A 19,937-nucleotide genomic window follows, 5' to 3' on the forward strand; every position below is an offset into this window, starting at 1 on the left:
GTTGTTATTATTATTATTAAATTCCATTTTTTACCTTTGTTGTCTGGAGACTTATTTTTCCATCAAGTTGGTCCCAGTTTCTTTTTTCCGCTTTCCCATCTTCTGTAAATTCTTCTGTTGCTGTCCATTGGTTCCTCCTACCATGGTCCAGCATTTATCCCTTTCTCATCTTTCACTCCTGCCCCGTGCTCAACTTTTCTCCTTCTGTTCTATCACCCCTTTCCAGCACCATGCCACATCTCTCCCTCCATTCCCTTCACCACTATGTCCAGCATTACTCCCTCTTGCATCCCTTTCAGTCTGCCCCACTGTTCCCTTTCCACCACAACATTTCTCCCTCTCATCTTTTTCTTCCCTATCATCTCCCTCTCATTTTTTTCTTCCCTATCATCTGTACCTCACTTCCTCCCTATGACCAAAAATTCTCCTCTTTCTTCCATTCCCCGTGTACACCATCTCTTTCCCTCTGATTGACACACTCACGCCCAATTCGCCCTTTCTATTCCCTCCCCCACCTCAGCATCACTTTCCCTCCCTTCCTCCGTCCTCTCTCCCAAGTTTATGCCATTCAACAAGTTATGGTTGTCAAAACTAGCTAACTAGCTTGCTATAAAAAGCAAAGACCTGTAGACAGTTTCCCTTCCTTCCCTGCCTCGTTGTACAATGTACAGGAACCCCCCCCCAAAAAAAAAACAAAAAAAAAAACAACCAAGTCAAGCAGCCAATCTGTCCTCTTTCCTTAATATTGCTACTCTCTTCTTTTCTCTGCCTTCTGTATTCAAAAATGCACTCCCTCCTGTGTCCCGCCTTTGGGTCCCTCGCACATTCCAACTGCTTCCTCCTAATTACAATGCATGCGTGCCCGCTTGTTTGCTCCCTCCCTTTCTGCCCCCCTCCCGAAAGACTCGCTGCTTCCTTCTTTCCACTCCTCCGTGGCACACGAGGCGCAGGAGCTGTGCACGTGCAACAGCTGAGAGCGCGCACGACAGAACCATCTCACAACCTCTCCCGATGTCAGATTCAGAGCAACACTTCTTCACAATCACAGGGTAGCGGGCCCTGCACACTGCACGTAGCCGACAAGAAGCCTTTCTCCGACGTCAGCTCTGACATCGGGGGAAGACTTCCGGGTTGGCTACAAGTGGTGTGCTGGGAGCGCTGTACGCTGCAGGAAGGCAGGAAAAGAAGATGAGCCACTCGGCTCGAGCTGCCTCCAACCCCGCGGGATCCCCGAGACCACGAGGGGGGACACCACGGGATCCCCATGGGATCCCTGTGACCTGAAGGGGGAACCCGTGGTATCCCCGTCGTCCCTGTTCCTGTGCAGCTCTCTACATGGATAAACTAGTAAGGTTAGCAGAAGTCTGTTCATGTCCCTTCTGCCTAAATTGAGGATTCCTAGCATGGCTCATCTGGTGCCTTTTCATGATATTGAAGAAATTTGCATAATAAATAAATAAACAAAAATCTTACTGCCAACTTCTTCTCACAGCTTTCTGAAACTACAGCTGAGTCTCACCTCATGGAGAAGGAAATGGAGGAGATGAAGAACCTAGGCAGGAGGCGAAAGTGAGAAGGGGGAAAGGAGGACGAGAGATACAGCGATCGTACTAAACCTATGCCGGGAGACAATCCAATGATTATCACAATATTTAACAGTCGGGGAGGAAAGCAGAAATGAAAGCAAACCTCTGTTGCTGACTCATCGGTACGAAACCATGGCTTCCCACTCCTCTACTGCTATTGCTAAAATGTGATAATTAGTAGTAGTTAGTGTTTGAAGACAGGAATCTCTGATGATTCGTCTGGCTGGGTGATTTGTTTGGTTTCAAGAGCTAAAAGAGCAGAGATTATAATTACTGAGGCCATGTGCAAAGCTTTCAGCAGGGTGGGGAGATCTAGATGCATTGGAGTAGCGTGTCCCCCTTTTCATCATACAGCAGTTGGAGGGAGCCACAGTTTGCCTCGGTGTGAGGGAGATTATCAAGAGGTAGCAATCCTTCTCAAAGGGAAAGAGCAGAATAAAGTTTAATAAAAATGATGGATAAAGACTGAGATTGCATGGCCTCTGCTTGGCTTTTTCTATCAAATCTAGTTAGATTCTGATTTATCAGCTCTGCTCCACTTGTTGCTTACCCTTTAATAGTTCTAAAAAGTATGTTAGGGGGTTTTACAAAGACAACAATAGTTGTTAAAGGGAGAGGGGATGAAACTGTAGGATGCAATTGCTGTGTGCCGGAACCTGTGCCTAAATAAAGATTTAACAGCAGAGAGCTTCCCCTTCTTGCTCCAGTGTTTTGAGGGGCATGCTGTGAAACTCCAGTTCTCTGCTGCTATGCCTAGTGGTAGGAATATTAAACACCGGCTTGTATGTCATTGAGCAGAAAAGACCAAGTTACTTCAAAAAAACAGGGAGACCCCTGGTAGGAAGTAACAAGGAGTTGAAGTCTATATTTTCTCCTTTTCTTTAGTTTCTCAGCAATTACCACTTAGTCAGATGGATATCTGAGTCCACTGTACATAGTGGAGGATTACCAAGTCATTCATTCCCTCTTTTGCATGCACAATGTTCCTGGTCTGCCCACAAGAAACGTTCTCTCCACTTTGTAGTGAATGAAATCTTCAAAATAAGAGCAGATGTAATCCTGTTATTCCTTTACACTGGGGGTACACATTTGGGAATTTGGCTGAAAGCAGACTGGGCTGAGAGAATCTTCACATGTTTATACAAGAGAGGTGTCTGAATTCAAAAGGGTCTGGGATAGGCACGTGGTTATCTCTTGGAGAGAGAAAGAGATAATGGTTACTGTGGCTGGGCAGATGGCAGATGGGCCATTTGGCCTTTATCTGCCATCATGCTTCTATGTAACCCTCATTATTGAGGGTCATAAATGTGTCTGATTTCTGGGTAATGGAGCTATACAAATTAACCTAGTTTCCAGACCAAATGTGTGCTGATATACCTGAGGAATATTCTTGATGGTTATCCTGAAATCAGGCCACTTTGTAGCTTTTGAGGGACATTTGGTTGAATTTTAGGTAAACGGAGTTTGTATTAGATTTCTACTTCTGTTGTACTCCACCCTGTACATCTTTTTGATTCCAAAAGCAGATTATAAGTGTTGTAATTATGCATAAAAATTGGTTACTTCTGAGAAACTGGGTGTTACAGGTAGCTCTAACCTTCAGCTTCTTACTTTTTGTTAAACAATTACCATAGAACAGAAAGCAGGTACTTTAAAAATAGGATTTCACTCTGGGCTAATCCACAAATTCATTTTTATTCTTCTGTAGTCTGGCATTTTCTGCCTCCCTTTTTTGGGGATCTAGCTCAACTAGGATCTGGCACCAATAAAACTTCATTCACAGCAAGCTATAGGGTTACCCTCAGGAAGAGGCCATGTCTTAGCCAGTGCATCTTGGTCCTCTTATGAAAGCACACCTAGCCAGTTTACTTTCCAGGGTTACTACAATGAATATGCATGTCATAGATTTGCATGCTTTGTCTCCACTTTATGCAAATCTTACTTATGCGTACTTATTATGGTAATCATGAAAGGCCTGCCTGATTACATGTGCCTCCAGGAGAGGGTTGAGCAGCACTGCCTTAAGATGTCTCCTGGAAGTGTAAATCACCATTTCCCAAGTTGGTCCTGTAGTTCCCCTCCCCTTCCCTCCAGTCAGGTTTTCAGGATATCCACAATGAATATGCATGAAATTGATTTGCATATACAGTGCCTCTATTATATGCAATCTCTTTCATACATGTTTATTGTAGATATCCTGAAAACCTGACTGGCAGTGGAGGGTTCACTCCAGGACCACTTGGGAAACATTAGTCTAAATCAATTGGGTTTTTTATCTGAATGTGCATGTTAATTAATGCATATGATCCTGATTAAGTTAACTTATGCATGGTAATCCTGAAAGCCTGCAAGTCAAGGTGTGCTTCCAGGAGAGGGTTGAGGCACTGATATACAACAATGGTTCTTGGCCCTCTCCTTGGAGGCACACCCAGCCAGTAGGGTTTTTAGGATATCCACAATGTATATACATAAGATAACTGTGCACTTAATAGAGGCCTCTTGTATGCAAATGTACCCCCATGCATATACATTGTGATAATCCTGAAACCTCAATTAGCTAGATATGCCTCAAGAAAAGGGTTGAGAAGCACAGCTCTAAATTGCAGCTTTAAATCCAGTAAGTGTAAGCATTGGTGTTTGTACTTGTTAAAGTTCTTTTAACCCTTCATCTTAACACAGGGTAAAAACATTTTAGAGGGCATGGCATCAGCTCTGGTGTGTAACTTCTTTTCCATTTCCCCCATGCACTCAGCCTCTTAAGCACTGTAGGAAAAGGTGGTACCTGAAAATGCAGCTCTGTCATAGTGCTACTCCAAGCTATTTCTACACAGAAATCTTGTTCATCTGGCATTTAAGTAGATATAGGGTGCCAAAGAGCAAGATTTTAAAAAACGGTTAGCAGAACAACAAATGAACAGGATCTTGATTCTCTGTACTGAGTGCTGGATAAGGAGGAAAAATTTCTGCTCACAAACTGTCACTAACACGAGTCCTTGGCCAAAAATTTGCATCGCTTCCTGTTTTGGAGAGAACCACCTTCCCCATATCTTACTAAGATACTTGTGAATTGTTTACTGTACACATAAAAGAATGGTTTTATTAATACAAGAGTTTAGGTTTTATAAAATATTGTATTATTTATTATTGAATTAAAATTAAATAATTTTGAAAGTGTGTATTTGTGTTTTTCTGATACAAAAAACAAAGCCCAGATCGAGCAGGATCTGTTTTCAGACCTTCCTCTGTGAGCAGGAGAGTTGTTGGTGGAGGATGTGGATTAGAGAATATATACCTGAAAAGTGAATTTTTGGACACCAACATGTGCTGGCCTTATATACCAGTAGACACTCCTACACTTGCTAAACCATTTGCAAAGGTTTCCTGATCACCTCTATAAGTGGTTGATTGACTGCTATGAGGGGGTGCTGAAAAATTCTCAACCCAGTCAAGTTTATTCAAGTTTCAAGTTTATTCATTTGTTTGATTAAACGCTTAACCAAAGATACAAAGTGTTGTACAAATAATAAAAGTAACATAATATGCATAATTCTTTACAAGACATACAAGGGGAACTACTTTTTTAAATTCACAGGAAATAATAGGGAAGAGGGGGAGAAATACAATTTTGAAGAAAAAGAACATAAAAGGGAAGTACACAAAGGGATTAAGAAGAAAGAGTTTGGTGGCAAAGATAGGGTCAAAGTAGAGAACTGCTAAAATTATATTTTAGTTAAATATTGTGTTTTCAGTTAAAAGCATCTTTAAAAAGGAAGCTCTTTAAACTGCTTTTGAATTTCTCAAATCTCGTTCCAGTCTTAGATATAGGGGAAGAGAATTCCATGTCATTGGAGTAGTTACAGAAAAAATAAGAGCACGGCGAGTTCCAATTATTTTCAAGGAGGGAACATGAAGAGTAGACTGTGAGGTTGATCTAAGAACTCTCGGAGAGTCATACGGAATCAGGAGCCTGTCTATAAATGCTGGGGCGTTAGTTTGTATAGTCAGTCTTGAAAACTAGAAGAGCAATTTTATATGTTATCCTATGCGTAATAGGCAACCAGTATGCTTTTTGCAATAATGGAGTAACATGGTCAAGAAGGGAAGGACGAGATGCTGTGAAACTTACAAGTTATTCCACATATTCAAGCCTAAGTTTAACACACTTGGCACATCATGTCTGAAATTTCTGTAACACTTCCAGAAAGTACTGTCTGGTCACTGAAATACTGCTCCGCTGCTTCAGTCACCTCTGAATTACTGGAAAATTGTCACCCTTTCAAACTCTTTTTAAGGTTTGGAAACAGAAAATAGTCAGATGCAGCAGATCTGGTGAGTAGAGTGGATGGTCTGTGCACTGAAACCCCAACTGCGACAAAACATTGTTTTGCCAGCCTTATGAGCAGGTACATTGTCTTGCACAAAACTCCTTTCTGCAGTTTCCCTCTCTTTTCTCTTTCAATGCCGCCTTTAATTGGCACAGCAAGTAGTAGTATTCTGCATTAATTGTTTGGCCCCTTAGAAGATAGTCATTATAATACCTTCCTGATCCCAAAACACTGGCACCATGATCTTTCCTGATGACTATTGGGTCTTTGAATTTTCATGGCCTTGGACTGTTGTTTTGCCTAAGGATCATAGTGGTATAACCATGTTTCATCAACAGAAATTAGTCATTCCAAATTGTTGGCACCAGCTCACTGAAAATGCTGCAAAATCAACTTGGAAGTGTCCACTCAATGTCGTTTCTCATCAGCATTTAAACCTTTGGGCACCCACTTAGCTGGCAACTTCTGCATACCCAGCTGCTTGTGGCTTATTCACCCAATATGTTCCCTGGATATCTCTAGTATCTCAGCAATTGTTTTGGCTGATATTCACTGATCTGCCAAAATCATGGTCAACAATATCAGGAGTTGTCACTGAGGCCTCCCAAACCTTCCTGCATCTTAAGTCTCCATGCTGAATGTTTTCACACCACTTGACTGTAGAGTATGATGGACATTTGTCACTCGATGTTTGCATCACACATTCATAAATTTCTTTTGGAGTTTTCTTCTGCAGGAATAGGAACTTCATGGTGACTTAGAGTTCCATACCTGAAAATTCCACACTTTTTTATGACATTTTTATTTTATTTTATTTCTTATATACCGCTATACCGTGAGGTTCAAAGCGGTTTACAATGAAGATAGATTAAAGATACATTAAAATAAATAAAAATGGTACTTTGGATTTCCTTAGCTGTCCCGAAGGCTCACAATCTAGCTAAAGTACCTGAGAAAACAATAAATAAAAATAAAATTAATGAAATAAAGTAAATTCCAGTCAGACAATAGGATCTGATGTTAGAAGTTCATAAAGACGATATGCCAAGGAGCGAAAGCTGGTATGCTCCTTGAGCCCCGATGTATGCAGCCAAGCCAACACAAAAAATTTCAGCCATGAGGTTTCCCAGGAAGTAGTAATGAGTGCCAAAATACAGGCTAGTCATTTAGATCAGAGTCAATGTAATGCTAAAATGCAGGCATGTCATTTGGATCAGATGACCTCTGCAACAGCCAGACAACCGCCACTATCATCTCGGTGCATCAGCTGCATTAAACGGTCAACTGTCACCATTCTCAGATCCGATATCTAGTATGGTATAGAACCCTGCTGGATCGGGGGAGAGGCATAGCTGTGCTCTTAAATCTCTGCCACTGCTTCTGCTGCCTGCCGCTGGTTTCCATGTGCTCACCGTTATCCCCTGTTGGATCGGGGGAGGAGCGGAGCTGTGCTCATTAAGTCCCTGCTGCTGATTCTGCTGTCTGCCGCTGGTTTCGGTGCGGCCCTAGCGTCTCCTCGTGCTTAACCGTTAGCCCCTGCTGGATGGGGGGAGGGGTGGAGCTGTGCTCTTAAGTCCCCGCCACTGCTTCTGCTGCCTGCCACTCTTTTCGGTGCAGCCCTGGCATCTCCTTATGCTCATCATTATCCCCTGCTGGATCGGGGGAGAGGCGGAGCTGTGCTCTTTAGACCCTACTGCTGATTCTGCTGCCTGCCGCTGGTTTCAGTACGGCCCCGGTGTTTCTTCGTGCTCAATCGATTAGCCCCTGCTGGATTGGGGGAGGGGCAGAGCTGTGCTCTTAAGTCCCCACTGCTGCTTCTGCTGCCAGCCGCTGGTTTCGGTGCGGCCCCGGCGTCTCCTTGTGCTCACCGTTATCCCCTGCTGGATTGGGGGAGGGGCAGAGCTGTGCTCTTAAGTCCCTGCTGCTGATTCTGCTGCCTGTCGCTGGTTTCGGTGTGGCCCGGTGTCTCCTTGTGCTCAACCATTAGTCCCTGCTGGATCAGGAGAGGGGCGGAGCTGTGCTCATGTCCCCGCTGCTGCTTCTGCTGCCTGCTGCTGTTTTCGGTGCGGCCCCAGCGTCTACTTGTGCTCACCGTTATCCCCTACTGAATCAGGGGAGAAGGAAGGAAGGACGCAGGAGTGGCCTCTGCTGAAAATGCACCATTCTAAGCCTTTAGGTTTGTAGACAGTTATGCTGCGATTCTTATAACTGTCAAACTCCTCCTTTCCAAGATGTTTTCTGTCTCACCCGAGTGAAAATTAAAAAGTTCAGATCCCTGTAAAACTATGAATAAGGTATATGAAAGGAACAAAATAAACTAGAAATCAACAAATAAAACTAAATATAACTAAAAACTTAAAAATATAAGAGAGAGACACTGAAGCTCAGATCTTACTCAGGCAACATTCTAGAATTATCAATGATCTGAAACAATGTCAAAACAGCATTACGATTCTGGAAATTGGCACTTTGCAAAATAAAATAACACTTTTCAGCTACAGTTACAAAATAACACTCAGAATTTAGGAAGTTGGTTGAAAGCACCCCTTTGTAGGTTTTTCCCCATTGAACCCTATAAATTAGGCAAAATAAATGGGTGTCAGGTCAAAAGCGCGCCGGGACAAAGGTGCGCGCAGACAACAGCGCAACGCGGAGGTGTGCGCCAAAGAAAATGACTTTTAAAGGGCTCTGACGTGGGGGTGGTGTGGGGGGGAACCCCCCACTTTACTTTATACAGATCGCGCCGCGTTGTGGGGGGTTGTAACCCCCCACATTTTACTGAAAACTTCACTTTTTCCCTAAAAAACAGGGAAACAGTTAAGTTTCCAGTATAATGAGGGCGGTTACAACCCCCCAAACCCCCCACAACGCCGCTGCGATCTGCATTAAGTAAAGTGGGGGAGTTCCCCAACAAAAACCCCCATCGGAGCCCCTAAAAACACTCTTTTTCTTCGGCACGCGCTTCCATCTTGCGCTCAGTTGTCAGCGCGTGCCTTTGTGTTCAGCAGTTTTGTCTATGAACCAAATAAATGTTAGTCTGAATGGACACAGGACTGACTTCAGATCACAGTTTATGAAAACTTGTTTTCTTGCCCTGAATATATGGCACACTTTATCCCTGCCCTTTCCTATAGGACTGTGTTTCTCAACATGCGGTAAGCAAGCTGCTTGTTGGGGGTACATGACACTGCTGGGTCTCCTGTCCCCCTTCCTCAATGGCTGCGGCACTGAGGATCCCATGCCCTCCTTATTGCTTGTCCGCCCCCTACCGAAGCTACAGCTGCCACCGCCAGGGATCCCATACCCTTCCTGCCCAACCCCCTCCACCAAAGCTGACCCAGAAGGCTTCCCTCTGATGTCAGAGCTGATGTCGGAGGAAAGCCTTCTGGGTCAGCAGGGATCCCAGTTAACTCCTTCCAGGTGGGTTGTTCCTTTCTGCCTTCAGTGGCATTTGTTGCAGGGATGAGTCAGCAGCTCTTTCATGCTGCACGTGGCTGACCCGGAAACCTCAGAGCTGACGTCGGAGGGAATAGGAGGGAGGGAATAGAAAGGGAGAATTGTTGGGCATTAGTGTGTGAGTGAAAGGGAAAGAGATGGTGCACATAGGGAAAGGAAGATAGAGGGAAATTGGGCATATAGAGAGAGGCGTGAGTTAGAGATGCATGGGAAATAGAAGGATGAGATGGAAAAATGTTGGATATGGTGATGAGAGGGAACAGAGGGACAGATTGAAGGGAGAGGAATGTTGGACATAGTGATTAAGGGAGAAATGTGGCATTGTGCTGGAGAGGGGTGAGAGAAGGAGAAATGGGCATGGAGCTGGTTGGCAGTGGTGAAAAATGCTGTACGTGATCTGGGGGATGAGAGGGAGAAATGTTGGTTGTGGTAGTGGGGGTAGGAGAGATGCACCCAGGATCTCTTTCTCTACTCCCTTTGCAGCAAGGAAGGGAATGAGAGAAAGACAGATGGACAGTGAGAGAGATTGGGAGATATATTGCCAATAGGGGTGAAGAAGAAAGAAAAGTTGGACTCGTGGAGGACAGAGAGAGATGTTGGTTGGGGAAGGGAATGAGATCTGGAGGAGAGGAAGCATTCATGAGGCAGAAATAAATATTGGATGCACAGTCAGAAGGAAGTGCAACCAGAGATTCATAAAATCACCAAACAACAAAGGTAGAAAAAAAAATTATTTTTTTATTTGCAATTTAGTGATCAAAATGTGTCAGTTTTGAGAATTTATATCTGCTGTCTATATTTTGCACTATATTTGTCTATTTTTCTATAGTTGTTACTGAGGTAACATTGCATATTTTAAAGTCATCTGCCTTGACCTCTTTCAAACGAATGTAAATGATAATTAACATTAACATTTTCTTTGCATACAGTGTGCTTTGTGTTGTTTTTTTTTTAATTTAATTTGAATAAGATTATATTGTGTGTATATAAAAAATGAATGGAAGAAATTGCATTATTATTATTAGAGGGGTGGGGTCAGGAGTGGATCTTGGGCAGGTCTGGGGCGGAGCTTAGTCGGGGGGTACTCTGTTGATATTTGTTAGACTTAGAGCAGGGGTGTCCAATGTCGGTCCTCGAGGGCCGCAATCCAGTCGGGTTTTCAGGATTTCCCCAATGAATATGCATTGAAAGCAGTGCATGCACATAGATCTCATGCATATTCATTGGGGAAATCCTGAAAACCCGACTTGATTGCGGCCCTCGAGGACCGACATTGGACACCCCTGACTTAGAGGGTATTTAGCTTGAAAAATTTGAGAAACTGCTTTAGGAGATCAACATCACAGGATAGAGTAGACAGTCTATGCCCAATAAGGATAAAAAGAGATTATGCACGTACTCTGGTAAGCTCTTTTCCAGTAAATAGGTGAGATATTTTAGAGACAGATGGGTAAAGACCCCATAGCCATGTGCCATCTGCAGAAGGAATCCACTCCAGATTATTTCTTTGTGCCTCAGCTGCACTTCACTGGGCTCCTTAGCTCCACCTACAGTTAGTACTCAAGCACTAAGAACCACAAAATCAACGTGAAGTAGAGACACCCATGGCAATCAAGTTCAGCAGCAACAGTTCTGCTCAAGAAGTAACATTAGAACATCAACTGCAAACAGCCAACAAAAGAGCTCAGAAACTACTGCAGAAAAAGGTAACATATATACAGTATTCTTCCCAGCCCCCAAGGGCTGCCAGGCATCCAAGAAACAACTTGAAGAAGCATAAACAGATTGAGACAGGCACAGGAAGGACAGGTTAGGAGTCTGGAATGTCACCTATCTACTGGAAAAGAGCTTACCAGGGTAAGTACATAATCTCTTTTCCCAGTGCAATAGGTGAGACATTCTAGACAGATGGGATGTATAAAAGAAGTCTCCAAAAAGCTAGGGTGGCTTGTGCTAGCCTGTAAGACCGAGGATCCAAAGGAAAAGTCCTGTCTCGCTGCCTCATCCACTCTAAAACTTGGCAAACGTGTGTAGAGAAGGCCACGTTGCTGCCCTGCACATCTCAGGGGAGACAGATCTAGCTTCAGCCCACAAAGAAGCTACACTTCAGGTAGAATGCACTCTTAAGGAAACAGGAGACTGTTTCCCAGAAAGAATACAGGCTGATGAAATGGCCCTACAGATCCATCTGAAAATCGTGGCCTTGGAAGTGGGAGCACCCCGCTTAACAGGATGAGTCAACACAAACAGATGGTCAGAGAGGCAAAATTCATTAATAACTTCCAGGTAGCGAAGAAGCACTCTGCACACATCCAGTTTCTGCAAAAGGCGATCCTGCATCCTGGAACCAGTAGGCTGAAAAGCAAGCAAATGCATTTCCTGATTAACCTGGAAAGCTGAAACCACTTTCGGCAGGAAGGAAGAAACTGTACACAGGGAAATCCCAGTCTCTGAGATGCGAAGGAATGGTTCCCTTCAAGAAAGAGGTTGGAGTTCCAAGACCCACCACACTGAGGTAACAGTGACCAGAAACACGATCTTGATTGTCAAGTCTATGAGTGAAGCATCCCAAAGAGGCTCAAAAGGAGCCTTGGTGAGGCTAGGCAGCATCAGGTTTAGGTCCGAAGAAGGGAATGGCTGCTTAACTGGCAGTCTAATGCGAAGAGCCCCATTCAGGAATCTAGCGACATCAGGATGAGCCACCAAAGAGGAACGATAATCTCGGGCTCTAAAACAAGAGAGCCTGGCTACCTGGACCCAAAGAGATGCTATAGTGAATACTTTATCAAATCCAGCTTTCATCTTGAGATAATGTAGAAGGTCTGCCCATACATCCAGTAATACATGTACTTCCTGATTTACATGGAAGGCCGAAACCACTTTGGGCAGAAAGGAAGACACGACCACCTATGTAAATCTGAGGAAAGGTTCCCTGCATGATAGAGCCTGGCGCTCTGAAATAGCTGCACAGGAATGGGACCAACATAATCAATGGAATCCACAGGTATACTGTGGGGTTCCCTCCTGGGTTCGCAGGGATCCTGTAGGGATCCCCCCCCAGGGTTGCAGGGATGGAAGCACCTCTTGCGGGGCTCTTGTAGTGTGTACCTGTCTCCTAGCAGCCTCCTCCTCCATTCCAGGCAGCCACATTTGTTTCTTCACAATTTCAGATCATGATGCCATATCTTGTTATTTATATTGGAATTTTATCTTCCCCAATCATAATCTTGGAGACTTAACACATCACTATTGGCAAATGATGCTTTTTTACAACATACTAATAATATCTCACCAGAAATATCCTTCTACTGTATGGGAAGCCTATAAAGTTTGGTTGACAGGAGAAGTAATAAGCTACAACACATCTCAAAAGAAAAACCAAAGACAAGAATTTCTATAGTTGGAAGACGAAATTCACAACCTTGGATCTACTATGGGGCTCATAATCGAAAGAGAAAAACGTCCAAAAACTGGCCTAAGTCGGCACTTGGATGAACATTTCTCAAAAACGTCCAACTGCCGATAATAAAATCAGGTTTTGGATGTATTTCTAAACAACATAGGCCTTCATAATGCCGCTCAACATCCAAAGCTAAACGGGGCATTTCGGGAGGCGTGTCGAGGGCGGGAGTTGGGCGGGACATGGGCCAGCTTAGACTTAGTCGTACAGCATGTATAACCGAAAGTTTAACAACAGAGCCTAGACGGAACTTGGACGTTGTGACTTAGACCATGTAAAACACTACCCCAGTGATCACCAACCCCCTCACCCCCCTAAAAATTATATTCAAAACTTTAAATTTCAGCCTCCAGACCATCATCACCTGGCCGCCTGGCATAGGAAAGCCTAGTTGTCCAGCCCAGAGGCAGCTTAAGTCATCTTGGGGGTGGGTTAGGGACCCATAGAGAAGAGGACCCATGCCCATAAGCCCCTGTAATCACTGCATTGATACTTAAATATGTGCATTGCCCTATACACCCCAAAACCTTTTTTGACTGGCATATAAGTGGCTCCTGCAGCCATAAGGGCTATTGGGGTGGTAGATAAGTGGTTCTAGGGGGTTCTGGAGGTGGTCTGGGGGGCTCACCATCACCTATAAGGGAGCTGTAGAGAGGAGAAGCCATGGCACCCTTTTTGTGAAGTTCACAGCAGTGCCCTGTAAGGTACTCCACTATTTAGGTGCCATGTCTGGGTGTTCAGTCCATTACTTTGCAGACCCCTCCCACGTCCAACAGGGCTTGTTCTAAGCATTTTGGACTTGGACGAAAATGCGGTATAAAGATGGACGATTTAGCAGCTTGGATGATCAGATTGGCAGGACGTATAATTAGACGATTTTCAAAAGTACAAAAAAGTTGGACGTTTCTTTCGAAAATGTGTCTTAGGCTCTTTTTAACTTTGGACGACTTGTGAGATGGACGTAAACAGACTTAGACATCTCTTTCGATTAAGCCCCTCCACGTACTCTAATCTTAATGAAAACCACTTTAAAAATTACAACTCAAAATCAAATATAATACTATCTTCAGTAATTATGCTTCAGCAATATATTTCAAACAGCGCTCTACATTTATACATTTGCTAATAAATCAGGGAAACTAATCTCTTAAAGGCAAAAGAATCAAACAGAGGATATCAGCTATAAAAGCCTCTAATGGATCACAATTAACATCATCATCAGATATCCTTTCTGTTTTCAGTTCTTTTTACAACATGTTACATAAATCTGAACCCACAGCCACAACAAAAGACAGTTATGCATTCTTCAAATCCATGTTTACCTAAACTTTCAAATCAATATTGTGATTTTCTAGAACAATCTATAACCAGAAGAAATTACAGAGGCTATAAACAAATGGCTTCATCCAAAGCATCTGGACCAGATGGACTTCCTTCTGAATTTTATAACATTTTAATAATTTCATCACACCTAATTTACTTATGTATTATCAAGATTTACCCCCCTCATTTTTTTTTTTTACAAAGCTGTGTTAGGCTTTTTTATTGCCAGCCGCAGCAGTATTAGGTCCAAAGGTCATAGGAATTCTATGAGCATTGGAGCTAATATTGCCACAGCCGGCAATAAAAAAAAAAAAAAAGCCTAATGTGGCTTTGTAAAAGGAGCCCTTAATATCTCATCCAACAGTTTTGGGAACCTTTTTGGAAGCTAACATTATTGTGTTAGCTAAACGAAATTGTGATCCTCAATTAGTATAAAATTAGCATCCAATCTCCCTATTAAATCTTTATTATAAAATATTTACCAAAGTTTTGATCTCGAGACCTGAAAAAGTCATATCACCCCGTATATATTCCAATTGTAGGCTTCCTCAAAGGTAGATTTGGTTTCATTTAATACACTCTGCCTGGTCAAACTCTGAAGCATTATTAGCCGTTGCTAAAGACGCTTAAAAAGCTTTTGACCAGGTAGTGGAAATATTTGTTTCACACTATGCAAGTTTTTTTTATTTTCCTGAGACATATATAAATTTGGTCAAACTTTTATATACATACCCCTTAGAAAGAATTGCTGCAAATGGTGAACTTTCTAATTATTTTACTTTATATAGCGATATCCATCAAGGTTGCCCCATGTCTCTTTTACTTTTTAATCTAGTTTAATAACCTTTTCTGACTGCTATTAGAAATTCTTCTAAAATTAAAGGCATACAAATTAATGATTTAGAATTTAAACCTGATTGTAAAACCGCTTAAATAACCTTGATAGGCGGTATATAAAATCCTAATAAAAAACTTGAAAAAAAATACTATCAGCAAATGCTGATGATATCTTACTCTGTATATCTAATCCACAAAATTCTATAATGGAGCTTGTCAAAATAATTGCCCTATTTTCCCAAATTTCTGGTTACAAGATAAATCGGGATAAAACAGAGTTAATACCTTTAAATACTTATTGTCTTCCATTTAACATACCCAATTATCCCTTTACATGGGTGAAAAATATTAAATACCTTGGTCTTTATTTCAATAACACAGTCCAAAAAAAAAAAAAATTCTTGGTGCCTTGGGTTTTTTGACTTGTTCCTAGGGTTATTTGGGGCACTGATCCAGAAAATTGCTTTGAATAGACCACATCAGCTCTAGTTTCTTAGATATAGTGGTTACACAAAATATCCTTGCTTTTTTATGCCTTTGGGATAGTAGAGCCAAACATAAACATTAAGCAAAAAATGATTGGCTTCTGAGGGAGTATATGGTGGTTGGAGGACAAAATGTAATCAATGAACCCTTGGTAGTAGGAGATAGAATCATACTGCCACCGCTACATATAAAGCTAGCCTGATGAAACAATTTGTAAAGATTTTGAATAAAGACAGTTTGTGCATTAAATACATAGAGCATATGTTATCATGGAAAAACTAAAGGCAGGAATTTTGCTGGTCTACAGACCAGACAACTTATAAATAGCTCACATTTCATAGCATCAGTGAATGAAATCAAATCATGTGCCTGGTCTTCATTTGTTCTTATTGTGAAAAACTTTTTTGGCAACAAGAAGGCAGACAACTACAAACAATTAGTAGAGCAGTGTTTTTCAACCTTTTTTGGGCAAAGGCACACTTGTTTCATGAAAAAAATCACGAGGCACACCACCATTAGAAAATGTTAAAAAATTTAACTCTGTGCCTATATTGACTATATATAAAGTAATTCTCTTGAATAGGAATCAAATAAACACAAAGAAAGTATTTTATAATTACTTTATTATGAAATATTAAGTAAACAGAATAGTGAAAAATTATAAAATACTTTATTCAGTGCGAAACCTGGGCCTGTTTGGCTGAACACAAAGCTGATATTCTGGCTGGAATCGAAGAAAGACACACACGTAGCTCTTCGTCAACAGCTCTCAGTCTCTCTCTGTATTTGGTTTTTATAGCAATCATGCTTGAAAAGCTAATCTCACACAGATATGTAGTGGAAAATGGGAGCAATGTCAAAATAGCTTTGTTTGCCAGAAGGGGGAACTCCTTGGCGGTATCCAACCAAAAACTGTCCAAAGGTAGATCAGCAAATCTTAGCTTGAAACCACGATTTTGTCTCAGTTCAGTTAGTTCCTCCTGCTCCTGTAAAGTCATGTCCTTTCCACCAACTGATGCTGAGCTATAAGGGTCTCTAACCCAGTCAAGGCATTCAGTGGAGACTGAAGAGAAATAAAATGACAACTTCTCCTCAAGAGTTTTTAAATGTTTAACTATTATCTCACACAGTGCAGCAGTGTGAACACCTTGCCATTGCTTGGTGAGTGTGAACATTTCAAGATTGCCACTTTCCACGTGTTGATGCCAGAGTTGCACCTTTGAACGGAATCCATTTATTTTATCTGTACTTGTAAGCAGGTTTTCACTTCGGCCTTGCATTCGTGTGTTCAGTTCATTCAGATGATAAAATATATCTGCCAGGTATGCCAGCCTTGCACACCACTCATCACTTGCAAGCTGCTTTGCGTAATCTGACCTCTCATTTGTCAGAAACACTTTAAGTTCCTCCCGCAGCTCATACACACGAACCAAGACCTTGCCATGCGACAACCACCGGACCTCCGTATGAAACAGCAAGGTTTTATGCTTCGCTCTCATCTCCTCACACAAAGCTGCAAATATGCGACTTTTCACGGGTCGTGACTTTACAAAGTTTACCATGCACACAACATCATCCAACACATGAACTAGGACTGCTGGTAAAGTCTTGGCTACGAGGGCCTCGCGGTGTAAAAAACAATGCGTAACAATCACATCTGGATTTCTTTCCTTCACTCTGCTTACAAAGCCTTTGGTGCGCCCGACCATGGCTGCAGCTCCATCGGTGCAGACACTTGTGCAGTTTTCCCACTTAAGTCCTCCTTTTTCAAGGTATTCTGATGTGACCCGAAAAATTTCTTCTCCTGTTGTTTTTTTCTGGCAATGCCTTGCAAAAAAAGAAGTTTTCTCTAATTGCATCACCATCAACAAAACGCACATTGGCCAAGAGTTGAGTATGTCCACTGATATCAGTAGACTCGTCAAGTTGCAATGCAAATTTCTCACTGATACGGATCTTTTCCAAAACCACATTTTCGATGTCTGCAGACATGTCATTAATACGTCTGGAAATTGTGTTGTCTATTTCCTTAGCTGCTTCAGGTCCGAGCATCTCCTCTACAATAGCTTTGCAGGCAGGAAGTATTAATGTCTCTGCCACAGTGTGCGACTTTTTTGACTTGGCTATAAGTTCAGCAACTTGATAGCTAGCTTTAAGAACTCTTTCATTTACCTTTGTGGTTTTTCTCATGAAAGTTGCCTGTTTCTCCGTGTTGTCACACAGGCGAACAAAATAGTCCGCATTCTTGTTTTGAAGCGAAGGGTGTTTCGTTTGGAGATGGCGTTTAAGTTTGCTTGGGACCATAGCACTGTTAGCTAGCTTTTCACCACACACCACGCACAGTGGAGTTGGTTTGTTTGCATCTCCAGTGAAAGTAAATCCAACTGAAATATAGCTTTCGCTATATTGCCTTGCGCCAGAGAATTTGCTTGCGCTAACCATCTTTGCTTTCTTTTGACCCCCACTCATACTTGGGCTCTCATCTGGCTCCAAATTTTGTTCAGAGTCTAGTTCTTTCCTTTTCAAAAACTTGTCCATCACTGCAGTATCTCACTGTCACTCAGGACTTACTGCGCTTGTCTCCTCCAGATAGCCGCTGTCCGTCACACTCAGCACTCTTCTGATCGATCCCCGATGAGCCAGTGGATGACAGCTCCAGATGACAGCTCTGTAAAACTAAACAAGCCAGACCAGCACAGATCAATCCTACACCGTCAATCCTAACAGAAAACCATGTCTTTCAATCACACAGAACACAGAAAACACCTTCGCCTAGTATGGAATATGTCATCACAAACTAACCCCTCACCCTTTTACAAAACTGTAGTGTGGATTTTAGCCACAGTGGTAACAGCCCTGACACTCATAGAATTCTGAGCATCAGAGCTGCTACCACCACGGCTGCCGCTAAAAAACACTCCACAGTTTTGTAAAAGGGGGGATAAAATAGAAATACACAGTTTCAACGCTGTAGCTCAGAGGTGCCCAAACTTTTTGAGCTTATGAGCTACTTTAAAATGACCAAGTCAAAATGATCTACCAATAATAAAATTAAAAAACACAAAGCACACTATACGCTGAGAAAATGTTAATTATCATTCCTATTCTGGGGTTTTTTCAAAGAGGTCAAGGCAGATGACTCTATGCATTGTCACCTCAGTAACAACCATACAAAAATAGACAAATATACCCTCCATCCTTTTTATTAAACCACAATAGCAGTTTTTAGCGCAGGGAGCTGCGCTGAATGCCCAGCGCTGCTCTTGACGCTCATAGGCTCCCTGCGCTAAAAACCACTATTGCGGTTTAGTAAAAGGTGACCATATTGTAAAATATAGACAGCAGATATAAATTCAGAACTGTGCATAGTAAGTGAAGGGAAGTTTTCATCTCTGGGAATTTACCCAGTTAACTATTAAGTTATTTGGGCAAATTCCTTTGAAAACTGTGGTAATACTGCCTCCACTTTGCTAAATTTAAAATAAAATCATTTTTCCTACCTTGTCTGGTGATTTCTGGTTGCACTTTCTTCTTCTGACTGTGCATCCAATCTTTCTTCCCTTCTATCAGCCTGTATGCTTTCTCTCCTCCACACCTCATTCCCTCCCCCAACTTTTTCTTCCTCTCTCCCTGACCTTTCTTTCTTTTTTTCTGTTTCTCTTCTTTCCTTCTGTTTCCCTGCCTGCCCCCTTTCTTTCTTTCTCCCTGCCGTTCCCCAAGCCACTGCCACTGCCGCTGCCATCGGGGAACAGGACCCACCAATGGATAACAGGCCCCAAAGCTGACGCCGACGCATGCTCTCCCTGACGTCAATTCTGCAATCGGAGAGGAAGTTCCGCCCTGCCAGGCAGCGATTGGCTGGCCCGAACTTCCTCTCCGACTGCAGAATTGACGTCGGGGAGAAGAAGACTTATCGGCTCGATAGATTAGATCGCCAAGACAAAGTGAGTCCTGGGTGATCGACTCACTTTGCCTTGGCGAGCTACTGGCACCCCTGCCTTAGAACACTGCCTAGGACCCTGGGGGAGCCCGGGCCCCCTGTCAGCTCCGGGCCCCTGAATGCAGGACTGATAGTACTGCCCTGATGGCGGCCCTGCGGCACACCAGGCAACATCTCGGAACAGCAGTTGAAAAACACTGTAGTAGAGGATATGATCTTCCATTTCAATAGGCTTGGCTGTAACATGAGTGTTAAAGTCCATTATCTGCACAGTTTCTTAAATCGCTTTCCAGAGAACCTTGGTGATTTAAACAAAGAGCAAGATGAAACATTTCACAAAGACGTAAAAACAATGGAAGCCAGATATCAAGGAAGATGGGGTGCACACAAGATGGCAGACTATTGTTGAAATCTTATGTGGGATTGTCCTGGCAGATCCTGGTAGAGAGGGACAGATTCTTCAAACTTTCGAAAACTACAAGAATGAGAAGGCATTCGGAAAAGTAGAAAGGGGACAGATTCAA

At 42.6% G+C, this 19,937-nt stretch overlaps 2 protein-coding genes across 6 annotated transcripts in view; one reads left to right on the plus strand and one right to left on the minus strand.

Annotated features, from left to right (window-relative positions):
- Positions 1-4,762, plus strand: part of CBY1 (chibby family member 1, beta catenin antagonist) — a 31,930-nt gene extending 27,168 nt beyond the window's left edge. For 4 of the 5 annotated variants that reach the window (XM_033929454.1, XM_033929452.1, XM_033929451.1 and 1 more), the window contains one exon: positions 1,493-4,762. In XM_033929454.1, coding sequence (XP_033785345.1) covers positions 1,493-1,573 — 81 coding nt within the window. In that variant the 3' untranslated portion in view covers positions 1,574-4,762. The remainder of the gene's footprint in view (positions 1-1,492) is intronic. The other variant, XR_004537954.1, reaches the window with a different exon arrangement.
- Positions 4,763-16,156: 11,394 nt separating this feature from the next.
- Positions 16,157-18,131, minus strand: LOC117355501 (zinc finger BED domain-containing protein 5-like; the record flags this gene model as incomplete). Its single annotated transcript, XM_033934167.1, has 1 exon — positions 16,157-18,131. A coding segment is annotated over exon 1 (1,314 nt), but the record flags the coding sequence as incomplete, so codon positions are not given.
- Between the last annotated feature and the right edge of the window lie 1,806 nt (positions 18,132-19,937).

Source organism: Geotrypetes seraphini, chromosome 2 (genome assembly GCF_902459505.1).
Source record: "Geotrypetes seraphini chromosome 2, aGeoSer1.1, whole genome shotgun sequence".
Lineage (NCBI taxonomy): Eukaryota > Metazoa > Chordata > Amphibia > Gymnophiona > Dermophiidae > Geotrypetes > Geotrypetes seraphini.